The sequence below is a fragment of the Diplotaxodon limnothrissa genome, linkage group LG22 (assembly GCF_057381915.1).
Source record: "Diplotaxodon limnothrissa isolate DT_005_m linkage group LG22, D_limnothrissa_male_GT1.1, whole genome shotgun sequence".
Classification (NCBI taxonomy): Eukaryota; Metazoa; Chordata; class Actinopteri; order Cichliformes; family Cichlidae; genus Diplotaxodon; species Diplotaxodon limnothrissa.
In genome coordinates, this window is record NC_140616.1 from 14,410,738 (window position 1) to 14,430,965 (window position 20,228).

Genomic DNA, 20,228 nt, shown 5'->3' on the forward strand with positions numbered 1-20,228 from the left:
AGACTAGACAAGGACATAAGCAGGGATGATAAGGGAGAGGAGGAAAAAGTGCGTCCGCCTCCTTCGAGAGCCAAAGAAGAAATATTGCATCTAGGTAAAATGACCATAAGTTTAGTGCAATTTCAAGTGTAGTTTGCCATCATACTGCATAATGTACTCAAAGGGAACCTGGGTCTGTCCTGGGGCCTCATTCCAGTGGGATGTGCTAGAAATGCCTGAGCTGATTCTTTTAGTCATGGAGTAGTGGGTCTGAACCCATCAGACTCTGTCCAAAGTTTGTCTTCATCTAAAACTTGTAAAAAGCAGGGTGTGGAGGAAGAGCTGTAAAGGCGGTGTGACCTTGGTTGATTAGCACTTAAATGTGATTTGATCACAATTCACTGTGTGAAATGTGAAGCTGCACCAGTGTTGGCCTGTCACTGTCAAGTTACTGTCAATTCCTCAGATTCTCATTGTGCCAGACTGCAAAGCCATATTGATCACACAACCGGAAAATCATCTTGCAATCCAAATAAATACTTGATACAATGCCTTATGGTTATTGCTTCAGCTGTCAGTTTAAGACTTTAAAATTACTTGTACTTTTGAATAATTGTCTTTATAGATGTATACCTGGCAGACCCTTTTGATAATTCATTGGTGACATCCAAGTGGTCCCACAAATCTAAAGGAATCTGGCTTTTATCACTGTAGCCTCCCCTTTTTCCCCAGTGGTTGATGTTGGTTTCATAACACAAATTTAAAAGCTTCCCCTCTTTGGGCCTGTCATTTACATGTGGCTGCTTGTCATTCACATGCCTTATTTTTTTTTTTAATAAAGTCCTCTTCAGAGCTTCCTGACATACACCCATCTTGCAAATCAGGTTAAAAGTATAAGCATCCATCAGTAAATGACCTAAAGCTATGTGCTGTTAACATGTAGACTACATCATTTGAGCTCCCCTATAAATTAGAAGTTTTCAGTGAGCTTGATCCATTTACAACATTGTAGGAGCCATATGAGTTGTTCCTTTTTTTGGATTAAGAGGGTTGGTTAAAAATGCACACATTGTATAGGGCTTCGGAGTTGACGTCACGCCGCAATGCATTGTGGGAGCGCAGCTCCATTTTCGGGGTCTACGATCCAAACAAATACACTGTATTGGAACGGCGACTACGACAAGAAACATGCTTAAAAGCAGCTCGAAAGAAAACGGACGGTATAGAGATCGATTGCGTCCAGAGGCGAAGCAGCGGTATTTGAAAAAAATAGAGTGCATCGCAAATCTGGACCCATACGACATACGACTTGTGTCAAGCCAGCCTCCAATTCGAGACTTGCAGTCAAGCCAGCCTCCAGTTTGTTTTACGTTCCCTGTGTATTCAAAGTATTACGGGAATGGATGTGGAAACCGGATTTCAAAATAAAAGCCAACTTCGAGTGAATTAACATATATGTTAAGAACATAATAACATATAATTTAGGCTCTTTTTTTTTTACAAACTCTAATGTTAGATCTATATGACACAGCCTTGTACCCTAATTGTGCCCTGTCACTATCAAGGCCATCTTATTTTGGATTTCAAAGTAAAAGCCCTGTGAATCTTCATTTTTGAACTACTCTTTCAATGACTTAATAATGCTCTTAAAAGCAAAAGTCGTATTTCCAAATACTATTTGAACTTTATATCAACACTTTCCAACCACAGTCTTTTTACAGTGATACCATATCAATATCAAGTCAGTCTGATTTTGCCTTTCATAGTAATGGCCCTTTGAAATTGTCCATAATTGACTTAATCTTCTAACGATTCAAAATGCTCTAAAATGAAAAATTCTTGTTTCCACAGGGTAATTCCACCTTAGATCAACAGTATACAGCCCCACAGTGATACCATATCAATATCAAGTCATTCTGATTATGCCTTCCAAAATAAAAGACTTTTCAAATTGCCAAGATACGACCTACTCTTTTAAAGATTTCAAAATGCTCTAAAAGTGAAAATTGCTGTTTCCACAGGATAATTTCACTTTAGGTCAACAGTATACAACCTGACGATGTTACCACATCAATATCAAGTCATTCTGATTTTGCTTTCAAAAATAAAAGCATTTTCAAAATGCCCATATCTGACTTGATCCTGGAACAATTTCAAAATGCTCTAAAATGGAAAATTCCTGTTTCCACAGGGTAATTCCACTTTAGATCAACAGTATACAGCCCCACAGTGATACCATATTAATATCAAGTCATTCTGATTTTGCCTTCCAAAGTAAAAGCCTTTTCAAATTGTCCACAATTGACCTAACTTTCAGTGATTTCAAAATGCTCTAAAATGGAAATTTCGTGTTTCCACAGGATAATTCTACTCCAGATCAACAGTATACAGCCCCACAGTGATACCATATCAATATCAAGTCATTCTGATTTTGCCTTCCAAAATAAAAGACTTTTCAAATTGCCAAGATACGACCTACTCTTTTAAAGATTTCAAAATGCTCTAAAAGTGAAAATTGCTGTTTCCACAGGATAATTTCACTTTAGGTCAACAGTATACAACCTGACGATGTTACCATATCAATTTCAAGTAATTCTGATTATGCCTTCCAAAATAATGGCCTGTTGAAAATGCCCATAATTTACCTAACTTTCAGTGATTTCAGAATGCTCTAAAAAGGAAGATTTCAGTTTCCACAGGGTAATTCCACTTTAGATCACCAGTATACAACCTCACGATGTTACCATGTCAATTTCAGGTCAGTCTGATTTTGCTTTTCAAAATAAAAGCTTTTTCAATTTGCCCATATATGACTTACTCTTGGAGCGAATTCAAAATGCTCTAAGATGGAAAATTGCTGTTTCCACAGCATAATTCCACTTTAGATCAATAGTATCCAACCCCACAGTGATACCATATCAATATCAAATCAGTCTGATGTTGCCTTCCAAAATAAAAGACTTTTCAAATTGCCGATATACGACCTACTCTTTTAAAGAATTCAGAACGCTCTAAAAATGAAACTTGCTCTTTCCACAGGATGAATCCATGTTAGATCAAAAGTGTACATCCACACCATGGTACTACTTCAATTTCAAGTCATTCTGATTTTGCCTTCCAAAATAATGGCCTGTTGAAAATGCCAATAACTTACCTAACTTTCAGTGATTTCGGAATGCTCTAAAAAGGAAATTTTCTGTTTCCACAGAATAATTTCACTTTAAATCAACAGTATACAACCCCACAGAGATACGATGTTAAGATCAAGTCACTCTGATTTTGCCTTCCAAAATAAAAGTATTTTCAAATTGCCCGTAGACGACCTACTCGTTTAACGATTTCAAAATGCTCTTAAATTGAAAGATGCTGTTTCCACAGGATAATTCCACTTTAGATCAACAGTATCCAACCCGACAGTAAAACCATGTAAATTTCATGTTGGTCTGATTTCGCCTTTCAAATTAATGGCCCGTCGAATTTGTCCATACTCTTTCAATTATTTCAGAATGTTTTAAAAATGAAAATTGCTGTTTCAACACATATTGGGTTTTCATTTTGAAAAGCAAAATCAGACTCAATTGATTATGATAGAATTGAATCATAAAGATGATGTAAAAGGAAGCTGAAATTGCCACTAGGTTGTAATTGATAGTACGTTTATATTTTAAGTCTGTGGAAAGATGTCATTCTAAATAAAGAAATTACAAAACAGCTTGCAAACCAACCATGACATCTTTCCACAGACTTAAAATATAAACGTACTATCAATTACAACCTAGTGGCAATTTCAGCTTCCTTTTACATCATCTTTATGATTCAATTCTATCATAATCAATTGAGTCTGATTTTGCTTTTCAAAATGAAAACCCAATATGTGTTGAAACAGCAATTTTCATTTTTAAAACATTCTGAAATAATTGAAAGAGTATATCACATATGGACAAATTCGACGGGCCATTAATTTGAAAGGCGAAATCAGACCAACATGAAATTTACATGGTTTTACTGTCGGGTTGGATACTGTTGATCTAAAGTGGAATTATCCTGTGGAAACAGCATCTTTCAATTTAAGAGCATTTTGAAATCGTTAAACGAGTAGGTCGTCTACGGGCAATTTGAAAATACTTTTATTTTGGAAGGCAAAATCAGAGTGACTTGATCTTAACATCGTATCTCTGTGGGGTTGTATACTGTTGATTTAAAGTGAAATTATTCTGTGGAAACAGAAAATTTCCTTTTTAGAGCATTCCGAAATCACTGAAAGTTAGGTAAGTTATTGGCATTTTCAACAGGCCATTATTTTGGAAGGCAAAATCAGAATGACTTGATATTGATATGGTAACATCGTGAGGTTGTATACTGTTGACCTAAAGTGAAATTATCCTGTGGAAACAGCAAAATTCTTTTTAAGAACATTTTGAAATCGTTAAAAAAGTAGGTCGTATATATGCTCAATTTGAAAGGGCATTTATTTTGGAAGGCATAATCAGAATGACTTGATATTGATATGGTATCACTGTGGGGCTGTATGCTGTTGATCTAAGGTGGAATTACCCTGTGGAAACAGGAATTTTCCTTTTTAGAGCATTTTGAAATCACTGAAAGTTAGGTCAATTGTGGACAATTTGAAAAGGCTTTTACTTTGGAAGGCAAAATCAGAATGACTTGACATTGATATGGTATCACTGTGGGGCTGTATACTGTTGATCTAAAGTGGAATTACCCTGTGGAAACAGGAAATTTCCATTTTAGAGCATTTTGAAATCACTGAAAGTTAGGTCAATTATGGACAATTTGAAAAGGCTTTTATTTTTGAGAGCAAAATCAGAATGACTTGATATTGATATGGTATCACTGTGGGGCTGTATACTGTTGATCTAAAGTGGAATTACCCTGTGGAAACAGGAATGTGCCATTTTAGAGCATTTTGAAATTGTTCCAGGAGCAACTCAGATATGGGCAGTTTGAAAATGCTTTTATTTTTTAAAGCAATATCAGAATGTTTTGATATTGATATGGTAACATCGTGAGGTTGTATACTGTTGATCTGGAGTGGAATTACCCTGTGGAAACAGGAAATTTCCATTTTAAAATCACTGAAAGTTAGGTCAATTATGGACAATTTAAAAAGGCTTTTATTTTGGAAGGCATAATCAGAATGACTTGATATTGATATGGTATCACTGTGGGGCTGTATACTGTTGATCTAAGGTGGAATTACCCTGTGGAAACAAGAATTTTTCATTTTAGAGCATTTTGAATCGTTAGAAGATTAAGTCAATTATGGACAATTTCAAAGGGCCATTACTATGAAAGGCAAAATCAGACTGACTTGATATTGATATGGTATCACTGTAAAAAGACTGTGGTTGGAAAGTGTTGATATAAAGTTCAAATAGTATTTGGAAATACGACTTTTGCTTTTAAGAGCATTATTAAGTCATTGAAAGAGTAGTTCAAAAATGAAGATTCACAGGGCTTTTACTTTGAAATCCAAAATAAGATGGCCTTGATAGTGACAGGGCACAATTAGGGTACAAGGCTGTGTCATATAGATCTAACATTAGAGTTTGTAAAAAAAAAAAGAGCCTAAATTATATGTTATTATGTTCTTAACATATCTGTTAATTCACTCGAAGTTGGCTTTTATTTTGAAATCCGGTTTCCACATCCATTCCCGTAATACTTTGAATACACAGGGAACGTAAAACAAACTGGAGGCTGGCTTGACTGCAAGTCTCGAATTGGAGGCTGGCTTGACACCAGTGACATACGGCAGTGGAGTAAAGACCCAGACGACTTACCGCCACTGTCCTACCCCGATATCTTCACCTATCTTGTTTGTGGAGTAAGTGCTTACACTATGAACCAGTTTCGTAATTACAAGTCACTGGAGGCGCATATCCAATTTACAAATGGCTGGGTGCAAGATTTGGCTATTTTCAAGCCGCCAAAATCTGAGTACGTCATCATTCATACCAAGGTAAGTCAGCTGGAGTGCATCGAGTGACATAGCCATTTTCCACCCCCCACCATAATTAATGTTAAATCTTTATCATTGAACTGTTAAAATATCGTTATCATATTATGTGCCCATAATTGTATAGTAGATGCAAATTAACACATTGATAATCGGGCAAATTATTAACGCCAATCAGTGTCCTCCCTGTCTCATTTCATTTATTGTCTTTACATCAACCTTGTCCTTGCATGTTACAGGTACTGCACTCCCAAAGATTGAATGAACCTGCATTACGACCATGGGTAATTGTAAGCACCACAGGGAAGGTCGAAACTGCACACTGCACCTGTATGGCCGGAGTTGCTGAGACCTGCACCCATGTCGCTGCACTTCTGTTTAAAGTGGAGGCAACAGTGAGGATACGTGGCACAAAGACAGTCACAGATGAACCAGCCTACTGGGTTTTGCCGGGGAACACAACCAAGATACAGCCAGAGGTTGGCCATAACATTGACTTTACATCTTCAGCAGCACAAAAAAAGACTCTTGATGAAAATATAAACGGACCGTCTGTGGTGAAAGGCAGAAGAAGCCGTCCTTCAAAAAGAAAGATTCCCTCTGCTACATTTGAGTTGTCACCAGTGTTAGACACACTTCAAAAACACAATAAAGCAGTGTGTTTGTCTGGATGTTTGTCAGAAGTGCATTGAAATATGTATAACTTGATTTCAAACGTGCAGCACTTACCATGTACCAATTGTCAAAGTGTGAAATAAAGAGTGCAAAGCAGTTATTTGTTATCTTGCTTTTATTATAACGTAATTTTAGTGAAACAAAGAGTCCAAAGTGATGATAAACTTTTGCTTATAGTATACAGGTACAGAAATGGTTACATAACGCAATGTCAATGTGTTCATACAGTCACACATACAAAAAACTAAAAAGGTTTTCCTTTTTTAAACAATTATTAATTAACAAGTACAAGTCTCATGTGTGCCTGGTTTCACTACCACACTGGGGCACATGTTAACCAAAACACAACACACCCTCACAATTTTATCAAGGAAGGTAACGTCTTCACCCTCACATGGAAGAAGAGAACGGATTGGCATGGTAGTATGTAGCATTTTGAATTTGTTGCGCAAACTGCCAATTACTCGTTCAACATGGATTCTTAGGTGTGCAATGGCTCGTGTATTTTCTATGTCCTTGGCATCTAGTTGACAGAAGCCCCTTGTAAATGCTGGGATCTTTACCTCTGCACACATCATTCCCACCGCATCTCTGATGTCAAAGCCTCTGTCAGCCAAAACTACATCCCCTGGTAACAGCTTGTTAAGTATGCCACATTGCTCTGTGATGTGTTTATCTGATGCACGGCCCCCCCACCCCTTAGAAATGAATGAAATTGCACCTTGTGGAGTAATCCCGATCAGATATTTCATGGTGTTTGTACCCTTGTAGTGTGAGTACGTTTGAGCACGAGCCTTTAAATTAGATGGTCGTTCTGTACGAATTTCAAAACAGTCTACAATGATGGCTACACGATTTCCAAAAGTGTCCGTAAATTGTGGTGGCATTGTTGCTTGCAAACAGTGCCTCTCTGGCCAGTGTACAAGTATTCCAAAGCGAGCATGCAACACGTCAATTGTATCAGAAAAGACAGAAGAAAGAGTTTTGTAGGAGACATTGAATAGATAACTAAGATGCTGGACAGGAAGATCAAGTCTAAGTCGCATAAGTGTGAGTAAAAGCATTTGGAAATGCGACAGTTTCTTTGATGCTGGTAGGAAAGCTTTTACATTCTCGAGCACGGACATAAAAATAGCAAAACAAGTAAAACCGGTGTAATATTTCACTTTTTCCGTGTCACCCTTTAAAAAGTTTTCATTCAGCTCTGTCTTGTCCAACTTTGATTTAAGCTTTCTGTTCTCCTCCAGCAGCCGGTTTATTTCTGCTCTGCTCTGTACACAGTGCACACAATCACTTGTCAGTTGTTGATCTTCTGTCTGTTTCTCTCTGATATCAATGTTTTCTGCATCAGCACCCGTTACCTCTACTTCTACTTGTCCAGCACAAATTTGTCCCTCAGCCAAAATAACAAGGTTGTTATGGTGTTGCTCTTCGGTGGTGTCCATCTCTGGCTGCTCTTCTGTGGTAACTTCTGCTGAGGCTTCACCTTCACACTCTGCTGCTCCATTGTCAAAGCCTGTCCAATAAAAAGAGTGCAAATACACAAGGGAACTTTTAAATGGTTTATACATTAAGGCCGTATGAATACTCAAAAATGTTTGTGTTAATTGACTAAGATCAACTTTTAAAATAAGAGACTGTGGCTGGGGGTGCGGTTGTCGTTTACCTCCAAATAGTACTTTATTTTGTTGACGTTGTGTTCGCCTCCTGTGACGGTCTGAATGTGATGTTCGGATTTCAGAGTGCCCCATGTGTAGCGTTGGTACCCAGTCTGGATTTGTTTGATCCATTTCATAGGCAGGCTTCCCTACAGTTGTGCGAAACAATTAGCGAATCGTTACATAGCACATATGTCTGCAAAGTCACTCCATTCGATGTTTGATCGCAATTTCTATAACTTCCGAGACCATCAACGGTAATATTATTCAGCTATAAAGTGTGATAAGAACATATTTAGAACTTACCGGAATGAAAATGTCGTGAGCACACCACTGGAGACGTAACAGAACTTGATATCAGCTCGTCTCACGGCTGCTATCCAGGCTAGACGCCTTCGTTTGGTAACATCCGATACATGAGCTCCTTCACGTTGCTTCCAGGTTGGGAAAGCATAAAAAGACAATCCAACCTTATTCCCGTGCCGGTCGTAAGATCGAACATTGCAGCCGAGCACACAGCAAGTACGAACCATGGCTATGCTATCGCTCCTAGCTTAGACCCCCAAAATGGTGAATCGGGCCAAAATCCTTTCCACGCCCACCCCCGTGACATCACGCTCCGAAGCCCTATTGGTGCACGGGTGTGGGGCGTGACTCATGGGTGTTAGGTGATAAATGTGGTTGCACTCACCTGTTCACTGCACCTGATGTTGAGCAGAAAGGTAGGTAGGGTGAGCATGAGGGGAAACCTTCTGTTGACCGCATCTTGATGCAAATTTTTTATTTATTTTTTTGCATGCAGCTTGAGTTTAGTTTGGTGCACTAATTTATGCCAGAGGCTGTAGTTTGGCATAGTAATTGGTGTAATGTTTGTAAGTTGCATTCGTTTGCTTGTGCAGTCTCTGCATTTGTATCATGCTTTGATCCCATGTTCTGATTTTGTATAGTGGACAGTGGAATTAAAGGAGCAAATAGTACAGAGGTCTATCTCATGTGTTTATTGTTGCGCGTCATCTGTGTCCTCATGTTTAGCCTGCAGCGACCGTTGGTTGGAAGAGCCGCAACAATAATTTTGTAAGAAATATTATATTTGTATGAATATGCATGTAAAGTCCTTTATACAAACCAGAGGAACTGAAAGTCCGCTATACTTAAAATATTGAAAGCTTTTTTCCATGTGCCATACTGCTTAACATTGGAGTCATTTCTTAAATATTTTTCTCTTTCAACTTTATTTCGTTAACTTGAACATGCAAAGAAACAGATGTGCAACTATGTTTATGTGGTGTTGGTAGATAAAATAAAATAAAAAACAATTATTTTTTTGTCATTTTTAACAAACGGGAAAACAATTGAGAAGTAAATGTATTTTTTTTTCCCGATGAGACGCCCGTGACGAAGCAGCTTCCGATGACCCATAATTCTTTGCGCTTTGAAGCAGTTCATATGGTGGGTTGTTGTTTTTACCCCACGAGTTGAATCGCTTTGGGTTTCCCCCCCCCACAAAACAAGTAGCTTTTGTTGTTTTGCTTTTTTTTTTTTTTTACTGCAGACCTCAGAGTTGTCCGTCGTTAGCAAATACAGGAAGTCTTTGTCAGCTGAGAAGGGCCCGGAGTCACATGTTTACATCAGCTGATCTGGAATAAAAACACAGTAAGTCTGTTTGACAAGACGGGTAGATTTTAATATTTCTCTTTGCAGTTTATAAATGACCAAAGTATTTGGCTAGATCAGCTCTCGGTCACATTAACCCAGACGGTAGATATAACGGCAATGACCCGTTACCTACCTTCCAGCATCCGCTTAGCTTAGCCAACTTAGTTTCGCTTCACTTGCCATTTTACCACCTCATTATTCGTGTTTCATAGCATGCTGTACAAAACCCGCTGGTACCAAGCCGAAAAAGGTTATATCCGCTTTAAAAAAAAAAAAAAAAAAGAACTATATTAACTATTACATCTAAGTCTCTGTGCCTATTTTGCATGGAAATATTCAGATATATGGTCTAGAGGAGTGGTCGTGCAACAACAAGGGCGAGTCCAAATTTCAGTGCACACCTGTGGAAAGTAACCTCCGTGTGTGCTGAAGTTTTCATGACCTTCTTTCAGTTTCTCACTCAGTACGAAACGGTTTAATTGTTGTTTATGGCTTTCTTCACACAATTAGTGATCTTTTCACGTCTACACATGTTATCAACCATAGTCTACCTAACTGTTGTTTTAATACTAATAAATAATAAACTATTATCTTTTGTGCAGCTCGATTATGTTTGGTCGCCACACAACTCTAAGCTGTTAAGACATGAGATGATATTTTCTATGATAAGTACATTTAGTTTAAACAGTACTTTAAATGCAGTTACTCAGCGAGTGAGGCATTTTACAGTAAAGTTCAACTACCTTAATTAATTTACTGCATCAGCATGTGGCTTTTAGGTTATCTGATAAGTGTAGAAGCAGGGACCAGAAGGCACAGAACTGAGCATTATCCTTTACTGCGTCAGTTGTTGTAACTTTGTACTATGAGCCTCACATTTCTTGACATTTTCTTGCTGTTTTGTTCTGAAAGCCTGGTGTTAAAGTGCTGATCAGCTGCAGCTGTAGATCTGAGAAATTATGATGTGAAACAAGCTTAAGTCTCATGACCTAATGTGCAGGATGGGAGCTGCAAATTCAGCAGCAGTCAGCAAATTTGCAGGAAGGCGTGGTCTTTGTGCTCTCATAAGATTGCACAAACCCAGAGGTGGACTCACACCAGTCTGCTTGTTTAACCCTCAGATCCCATTGCTGGCACAAAATGTCTCATCTCACAGAACTTTTCAAGTATGTGGACGACCACCAGGACCTGTATGTGCAGGTAAGATTACTCAGGAAAAATATAATAGTTATGCTGGACTCAATGTAAGACCTCTTGGCTGTTTAATCACTGTATGGTTGTCATTTGATTTAATAATTTATTGAGCTAACTTTAAACTGGACAGCATTGTAACTCATTCACTTAAGCTGGCGCTATAGTAGATGCCAACTGTAAAACCAGATATTATAACTGCTGCTTTAGTCAAATTTTGTAGAAGGTCTGATGTCCTAAGAATAACTCATTGTGGCTCTTTTTTGAGCATGACGAAAGTGCCTAAAACACCTATTTTAATTTAAATCCCTTTTTCATAATTGTCCTCAGCGCCTCGCTGAGTGGGTGGGTGTCCAGAGTGTGTCTGCTTGGCCTGAGAAGCGCGGGGAGATCAAAAAAATGATGGAGATGGCAGCCAAGGACATTGAGAGGCTGGGAGGGACTGTGGAGTTGGTGGACGTTGGCAAGCAGAAGGTCTTGCACTGGTTACATTTCTTAATGCATTAATGATTTGTATATTGCATTATCTTTTCTACTTAAATTTCACCATAAATCATTATTCATGCAGCTTCCCTCAGGAGAGGAGATCCCCCTGCCTCCTATCATTCTGGGGCAGTTAGGATCAGACCCAGCCAAGAAGACGGTGTGTATTTACGGGCACCTTGATGTTCAGCCAGCAAACATCGATGATGGCTGGGACACAGAGCCTTTCACTCTGGTGGAGAAAGACGGTAAGAGGAGAATACTTTTGGCCTGCGTCCTGCACAAAACAACCCTGGAGCTGTTTCTGAGCTGGAAAGTTATGCGAGTAACTGAAGTCAGCTGGAACGCGCTTTGGGCTTGTAAAAATAGATGAAAATGAAAACTTTAAGGCTACTGTATCCAGCTGTTTGTAAGTTACACCGGGTAGTTTTTGGTTTAGCAAAGTTATAATATCAAATATGACTGAAAAATGAGCTACCGTACTGTCCTGTAGATAGAATAGATGGCAAAACTAAAAGAAGACGAACTAATTTTCTAAGATGAATAAAGCTGGTCAATTACTATGAAAACAACAAAATAATGAGGACAGAGCGTTTTAGTGGTCTTAAATGAACAGATTACAGAAAACAAATCCAGTCAGCAGGTAGGTAGTGCAAGATGAGAATGCTATATGGCACTATAACTAAGAGAAAGCGTGCCATGCTAAACTATGTAGACTACGAGTGTGTCTGACATGCAAAGATGAGTAACACAAAACAAGTCACAGGATTGTCTTGGGAGCTTGAAAAAACAAGGCAGTTGGCCTTCTTTAAGTTTGCAAAGGCATTTCACCTCTCATCCAAGAGGCTCCTTCAGTTCTAAAAACAAATGGTTGTGTCCCAGGTATTTAACCCTTAGTTGGCGTTATTCCCTTTCAAGATGGCCCTGAGACGCGTTGATCATGTCATCACCTGATATGAGGGCTCACCTTGGCTCATGTCATTACAATCACTTGGTCATTAAACCATCGTTGGAACAAAAGTGGTGGATTACAGCACCAGCTGTCACCCACCTCCAGTGCAGGCCTGAGACCCGATCCCAGGTGCTTCAACCCACATTCACACCTGGCCTTAGGCGATCTCAACAGGCCTCATCGTGGTGTATGGCAGGGGTGGTGCAAGGACAGGGGTCATCTCGCGACAACATCAATAACATCAAACTCTCTCTTTGGTGTTTAGATTGGTTGAACTATATTTGAATGTTCTTCAAGCTTTAATCAGCTTTCTGCTTGCAGTAACAGCTAGCAACATGTTTCCAAAGTCCAGCCTATTTAGCTCATCTTTTGTTAGAGCTGCAGTCTTATCGCCAGTCTTCTCAGGCCAAGTTGAACCCATAAAGTTGTTATTATTAGAAGCTTTTGGAACAGACTCGGCTTGTGAAAAGGCAAAATGGCTCAAGTGAGGCGTTCTTTAGATGTTCTGTGTGTTGTATTATTACGACATATATCTGGATTTAAACAGACATGGATGAATGTTAAAGAGCTTTTTGCTTCCTTAAAGTTCTGGTTTGTTGGACTCGGCATGCGTGATCTTGTGCGTTTTGAGTCAGCTGACACAAAATGCCACATCCTCTTCCCGTTGTCTCATTCCTGCCTGCTCAGCTGTGTTAGTGCTGATTATGTCACATTTTACAAAAACTTGCTGCAGACCTTTTTTAAAAAAAACCATGAACAAGGGTTTCATATTGTTACACATAACTAGGGATGGGTATCGTTTAGGTTTTATCTGATACCGGTGCCAAATCGGTACTTTTGAAACGGTCCCGGTGCTCAAACGGTGTTCAAACCGGTGCATAAAGACTGGAGAACACACAATTGGTCCAAAAACCTCTCATATTCAGCTGGTTTTTTTGTAAAAAGATAACAATGTTAGCCTTTTCTGCAGCTATGGGGCATATATGGTATCACTCTTAGCTGGAAGCAGTGCTTAAACAATGGAAAAAAATACAAACTTTGTCCAAAAACCTCTCATGTTTAGCTGTTTCCCTCTTTTTCTTTGGTCATTTTAGCCTTTTTGGCCAGTGTGAAGGGAGTATCTGCCATCAACCAAGAAGACAGCCGCATGTAGCTATGATGATGTTTGCTAGTTCACCTTACATGCATTAATGTAATAATGTGGTTAGCCTACTCAACGTAAATTACACACAAACAACATTAAGCTACTCACGCAGAGAAGAACGGCTGCTGCTGCCATTAAATACGGCGCATTTCTCTGCTCTTAAAAAAAACAAAAACGCTATGCGTCGCCAGGTGTTTCATCGGATTCGAGGTGTTACCTCCTTTGACAGTATCACAGTATCAGCTTAAAGCACTTGTTGCAGGCTGCTGAGTTTGCATATTTTGCTGTGAAGTACAGCCAGACTTTTGACCGCTTCGCCTTGGACATTTTTAATCTGTAGCTCTGCATAAAAGAACGTACGTACCTAGCCCCGCCTACTATCCTCGGAAACGTAAAATGATTGGCTAGAAGTGTATCACAGCTCAGGAAAAAAAAGCACCGAAATAAAGCACCGAAATGTGCGCTGCTTTTCGGTCTGGTTACTACCGTTTATGTCAGAACCGGTACCCATCCCTACACAGAACCTTAGTCATGATTTAAACAAGCTTAAAATGGGGCACTGTCGTCTGTTGACTATGTAATAAACATAACCTTAGTGTCATTTGTCAACTCCACTATCTTCTCATTAGAACCTTGAAACTGAAATAGTTTTATTTTTGTAGGTAAGCTCTATGGACGAGGATCTACTGATGACAAGGGTCCAGTGTTGGCCTGGTTTAACTGCATTGAAGCGTATCAGAAGATCGGAAAGGTACAGTTACTGCCAGATTTAAGCTGGCCAACAAAAGGTGTTTCAAGTTCAGATAGTTTAAAGATGATATGATATTTTAGTGTTTCTTAAAAAAAAATCCCTGTTTGAACAGTGACTTGAAACGCTTGAAATTACTGACAGGAGTATATTGAGGTGTGATGGTTTATTTCAGAATCTGTAAACGTACACCGCTACTTAGAATATTATTAAGGTTTTTTTTTTTTGTTTTTGTACAGTGATGATAAAGCAGAATAGCTACTATATAGCACTGTATTCTAAAATGATATGTGGGTCATTCATATCACACATAAGATTAATTATATGCTTAGTTTGGACTCATGCTCAGTTTTATTATTAAAACTTATTGTGAGAAATGTAAAACCTGTGTAATAATAAGTATTAGGAAGTGTATTTTTGGGTTATGTAGGTTGTATTTGATTTATTAATGTGCATAATTAGAAATAAGGTGATTTAAAAACAAAGCCTTGCAACATGGAACAGCTAAGTACATGGCTGCATTTCCAAACTGATTAATCGTCATTCTTAGAAATGGATTATCTCTGTTAAAGTACACCACTGATTTGCAGATCACTTGTTGATTGCTTCAGAGCTGTCAGCAGTAAATGTCTTGGTCAAAGGTCCCGGGGTAGGATTGTCGTACAGGAATCACTTAATGTTTATGATAGGATTGTAGCATAAACCTATTCGCTGGAACGTTAAGGACAATTTAATTACACAGCAAAGCAAGACACGAGTAGGCAAAGTTCTTTATGTTTCTCGTGCACGGGAGAGAACTGGACAAACACCGTCCCTTCGCTTGACCCCAGTTGCTCTCGTCCGCTCCCCCGTAACACTGCTCTTTTATTGAGGTTACATGAATATACCATATTTCCCGGACTACAAAGCGCACCTGAATATTAGCCGCACAAGCTAAAATCAGGGGAAAACCCTGTTTTGTACATACATTAGCCGCACCTGACTAAAAGCCGCAGGTGTTTCAATGTTGACTTATCATATGTAAGAGAATATGCACAAAGGGAATTGTCAGGAAAGAGATGGCTGTTTGGAGACACACCCCTTTTATTAATATTTTGAAAAACAAGTTATGGGTACATATTTGCACATGTAGTACATAACAGTAACCTACAGCACACCAGAAAAATAGATTCGGACTACCTTTTAGGCTCAGGTGCAGTGACACGGCTTTAACAAGAAGAAAAGTCAGTCATTCACCATCTTTCTCTTCTTCCTGCGCTCTAAAACCACCAAAGTCCTCTTCTCCAGTGTCGGATACAAACAGGCTCAGGATGGCTTCGTCATCCACTCTCCGCTTCTCTCCTTCGTTGTCACTTTCAAAACCAAAGAAATCCTCGTTGTCAGTGTCAGAGTTGAACACCCTCAGAAGGGCCGTGGCGGTGTCCTCTCCATCATGCAGCAGTCCAGCCCTTCAAAATCCGTTGGTGATCGTGGATGTTTTCGCACTTTTCCACGCTGTCAGAATCCACCGGTGGAGTTGGGCATAACTTGCTTTTCGCAAGTTTATCGCCGCTCGTCATCCACGCCTCCCGCTGAATGCGTAGCGCTACTTTGAAGTTTGTTTTTCGCGCTACTTCGTATGGCACTACGTTGCCTGGCGGACGGACATGTGACTAACATACCACTCTTGAACCCCGATCCTTCTGCCAGGCAACGTAGTGCCGTACAACAGCGGAACAAACAAAACAAATCGTCTTACGATATGACAAAAATCACGGACAATCCATAGAAAAGCCGCACCTGACTAAAAGCCGCAGGGTTCAAAGCTTGTGCAAAAAGTAGCGGCTTATAGCCCGACAATTACGGTACATAGGTGCATTAACATATGACGTCTACATACACACAAAGAGTACCTTGCCTGTGCGTTTTGTAAGCGTGCGTGTGTGTGGTGTCAGAGTGTGACCCCATAAATGACTTCCCTAAACCTGCTGGTCTGGAAGTCCAGTAGTTCATCTAAACAAAAGGCACTTAGACTAAAACTGACATAGCTACGTTTATCCTACCACAAATCAATAAAAGAAGGTAGACCTCTCCCATGCTCCCAGGATGTGGGTGTGAATGCCAGAACACTCAGAACACTTTGCAGACTCCTAAGGATCACACATCCTATCACTACACAATTGATTATACACCTCTAAGCATATATGGTTAAATATTTCTAAGCATAAATGACAATCAACAATATAAACCTAACAGTTTAAACTGAAGCACATCGTCTTTGCTTTTTCCTGAATTGTACTGGACTGTACTTTAAAGCGTTAAAGGAAAGTTCTCGCGTAGCAAAGACTGGAGATAAAAGATCAACAGTCAGCATGTGCAGGGAGTCCAAATTAAAAATATGAGATTACTCAAGTACTTTGTCTTTAGAAAATGAAAAAAACTAATTCACAATGAGCCTGAATTTAAACTTGAGCCAGTGACCAAATTGTAGTCTTCTGATTTTTTTTTTATTTTTTATTTTTTTCTTTCTTATGCATCTCTCTTCTTGTTGCAGGACCTTCCCATCAACATCAAATTCTGCTTCGAGGGGATGGAAGAATCTGGATCTGAGGGTCTGGATGATCTTGTGTTTTCTAGAAAGGACACTTTCTTTAAAGACGTGGACTACGTCTGCATCTCTGACAACTACTGGCTGGGCAAGAACAAACCCTGCATCACCTACGGTCTGAGAGGAATCTGCTATTTCTTCCTTGAGGTGAAGTCCTGTTGGATTATTGTTGGTGGGGAGAGACACAAGCTGTGTATTTTAAAATAATGTTTTACATTCCAACCTCAAGGTGGAGTGTGGTGGGAAGGACTTGCACTCAGGGGTGTTTGGTGGCTCTGTTCATGAGGCCATGACCGACCTCATCGCACTTATGGGCAAGTGAAGCTGATAATTGTGATTTTTGGTCTCACCGACCTTATTTTACAGCAGTTTAGAGTTTTAATCATGTGTTTGTGACTTCCTGCACAGGCTCCCTGGTTGACAAAAGGGGTAAGATTTTGGTTCCTGGGATCTATGACAGTGTGGCACCTCTGACAGCAGAGGAGCAAAAGCTGTACGAGAAGATCGACTTTGACTTGGATGAGTACTGTAAAGATGTGGGGGTTGACCAGCTGCTGCATGACACAAAGGCAAAGAAATTATTTATGTTGTTCGCATCACTCATTGGTGGAAATGTGCTGTATAATTTTGGGTCATTCACACTTTTTGAACCTATTGTTCTTTATTTCTTCCACCATAGGAACAAATCCTCATGCACCGTTGGAGATATCCTTCTCTTTCCCTTCATGGTATTGAGGGGGCTTTCTCTGAAGCAGGAGCCAAGACGGTTATTCCTCGCAAGGTCATCGGCAAGTTTTCCATCCGCCTTGTGCCTGACATGGACCCTAGAGATGTGGAGAAGCAGGTAAACACTGTGATAGGTAACAATGATGGCATATAGCACTCACCTAAATAATGTAGCAGAAGTCGCTCTGTATCTCTGCCACTTATTGGTAATTTGTTGCTCAGGTGATTTGCTCAGCCATGCATTTTTTTATTTTTTTTATTTTTTTTTTTTAAGGAGTGTGTAAAAGAAATTGCAGTGTATGAAAATGAGAAATATTATGAATATATTAAATTATGAAGTAAAAAAAAAAAAGTGGAGTGATTTAATTTGAATGAAGGTAACTTTATTTAGACAGAAAACCAATGTCACAGGTCATAAAATACACAGGAATTATAATATACCTGCATAAAATTAGGAAAACCAATCAAGTCAGTTTCTTTTGCCTCACCTAATACAGTTCAACCCTTTGCACTCATAGTGAGCACCAGGTTGTTTCTGCATAAAAGCTTCAACAAGTCTAAGTTATCTTCCCCTCTTCAAGGTCGTCGATCATCTGCAGAAGAAGTTTGCTGAACTGGGAAGCCCCAATAAACTGAAAGTGAACATGGGCCACGGGGCAAAAGCCTGGGTCTCAGACTTCAACCACCCACACTACATGGCAGGGAGAAAGGCCATGAAGACAGGTACAAGGACTTAATGATAAAAGCTGTTAGATCAAAGAGGGAGTTCACTCAATCTCACGCATTTCTGTTATCTTGATACAAAGTCTAAATCAGTTCTGTGTTTATTGTATTACAAAAGTGTAAAACACTTTCTCCTGCTATAATACAACTGACTTTCTTACAGTTTACATTGCAATGCTTTTTCTTTAAGAGAAATCAAATATTTTTGTCATGTTTCAGTTCCTGTCCTCGGGCAGATGTTTCAGGACATTAAAAACAAAGACAAGCAAATTTATTATCCAAAAGCCTTGTACATATTGTGGCGAGCTCAGACAAGGAGGAGACAGAGACCTGCTATTCCTGCCTTAGCCGAAATGCTAAGCTACAGGGAGGACAGCCTTTTATTACGAACGCCCATTCACACACCACAGCAGTGAGAGGTGGTAAACGGGCACAGCCGTCTAACTCACGGTGCTCCGCTAGCCACACAGAACACACAGCAGCATTAATGTTACACACTAACACAAAAATGGTGAATCAACACCTGATAACTCTTAACTGCTGTTATAACACTAAAACTTAGAACACGTTAACAGCAGCTATACAGCAAAGTCCATAAGTTCTTGGGCCAGTGGCCCCTCCCATAGACCAATGAAATATCTTTATAAGCTTTTCTGTTATATGCATATTTTTGTGGACGTTTTTCATGTATTTTCACTGATAGGATTATACCCAGTTTAATGTGAAAACAAAATATTATTATTATTATTAAAATTGTTATTGCTTTTTGCCTTGTTTTTTCCTCCTCGCTGTGCTGTAGTGTTCGGGGTCGAGCCTGATCTGACTCGCGAGGGTGGCAGCATCCCAGTCACCCTGACCTTCCAGGAGGCCACAGGCCGTAATGTCATGCTGCTTCCTGTAGGGTCCTCTGATGATGGAGCTCACTCTCAGAATGAAAAGATCAACAGGTTGGTCACAGCTCACACCGTTTCACTTCTTTTGAAATGTGGAACAAGTAGGAACTATTGATAAAATAGATGAAATATTGCAGTAAAAGAAGAGGATCATGTTTGTCATCTCCAGATTATTTCTGTGCTTAACTTAATGACAGGTAAAGTGAGTTTTTTTTTTTTTTTAAATTATAAACCGTTGTCATTGCTTCATTTCTCCATTTTCAGATCAAACTACATTCAGGGAGTCAAGCTGCTGGGAGCATACTTCCATGAGGTCTCTCTGCTGGAGTGATTTGATGGTGTCTCATAATGACAGGTGTAATATATGCTCATCCTTCATTTCAGTACATAAACTTAACCTAAACTGTAATTACCTTTCACAATGAATGGTTTTACACACCCTGCTGATAATAAAAGTGTTTTTCGTACTTTGTTTGAATTGTCCTCTTTTGTCTTTGTTCTTTTCATGATGTAACAGGATTTACTTTTGATGCAGTGCACCGCTTAGCATGTGGGTCATAACTCACAATAATACTGCCAGGTCTCTCTTGGAAATGAGATTTTTAATCTCAATAAGATTTTTACCTGGATAAATAAAGGACTAATAAAAAAAAGAAATAAAATAATGTTGGTAAGCTTAATTTAGAAGCTGTCAAATGTGTTTGAGGCATCAGTGACAGCAGCATGACCAAATGCTGTTATTGTATTAGTGTTTTCCACATCACAGCGTTAAAAAAGTACAATCAGTCAATTTGAATGTGTCGATATATGTAGAAGCTTTCCCAATGTTAACA

The 20,228-nt window shown here is 39.2% G+C and overlaps 2 protein-coding genes across 2 annotated transcripts; one reads left to right on the forward strand and one right to left on the reverse strand.

The window, feature by feature from the left end:
* Nucleotides 1–6,912: 6,912 nt before the first annotated feature.
* On the reverse strand, nucleotides 6,913–8,385 carry LOC146609616 (uncharacterized). Its single transcript, XM_085346267.1, has 2 exons — nucleotides 8,301–8,385; nucleotides 6,913–8,150 (listed from the first exon to the last, which is right to left on the reverse strand). The coding sequence occupies exons 1-2, from the start codon at nucleotides 8,383–8,385 to the stop codon at nucleotides 6,913–6,915; spliced, it is 1,323 nt and encodes a 440-aa protein (XP_085202393.1).
* A 1,350-nt stretch (nucleotides 8,386–9,735) lies between these two features.
* Nucleotides 9,736–19,836, forward strand: LOC146609617 (cytosolic non-specific dipeptidase-like). The gene is made up of 12 exons (XM_085346265.1): nucleotides 9,736–9,945; nucleotides 11,070–11,148; nucleotides 11,470–11,613; nucleotides 11,708–11,870; nucleotides 14,381–14,469; nucleotides 17,000–17,200; nucleotides 17,283–17,367; nucleotides 17,462–17,622; nucleotides 17,733–17,897; nucleotides 18,361–18,502; nucleotides 19,302–19,449; nucleotides 19,660–19,836. Exons 2-12 carry the CDS (start codon nucleotides 11,089–11,091, stop codon nucleotides 19,724–19,726), a joined length of 1,425 nt encoding a protein of 474 aa, XP_085202391.1. The 5' UTR covers nucleotides 9,736–9,945; nucleotides 11,070–11,088; the 3' UTR covers nucleotides 19,727–19,836.
* Nucleotides 19,837–20,228: the final 392 nt, after the last annotated feature.

Bases quoted from the DNA above. Each gene is read 5' to 3' on its own strand.
- LOC146609616 (XM_085346267.1), bottom strand. From the start codon at position 8,385: ATGGGGCACTCTGAAATCCGAACATCACATTCAGACCGTCACAGGAGG. The intron at 8,151-8,300 runs GTAAACGACAAC...TTTATTGGACAG, and splicing joins AAATAAAGTACTATTTGGAG to GCTTTGACAATGGAGCAGCA.
- LOC146609617 (XM_085346265.1), top strand. From the start codon at position 11,089: ATGTCTCATCTCACAGAACTTTTCAAGTATGTGGACGACCACCAGGAC. The intron at 11,149-11,469 runs GTAAGATTACTC...AATTGTCCTCAG, and splicing joins ACCAGGACCTGTATGTGCAG to CGCCTCGCTGAGTGGGTGGG. The intron at 17,368-17,461 runs GCAAGTGAAGCT...CTTCCTGCACAG, and splicing joins CGACCTCATCGCACTTATGG to GCTCCCTGGTTGACAAAAGG.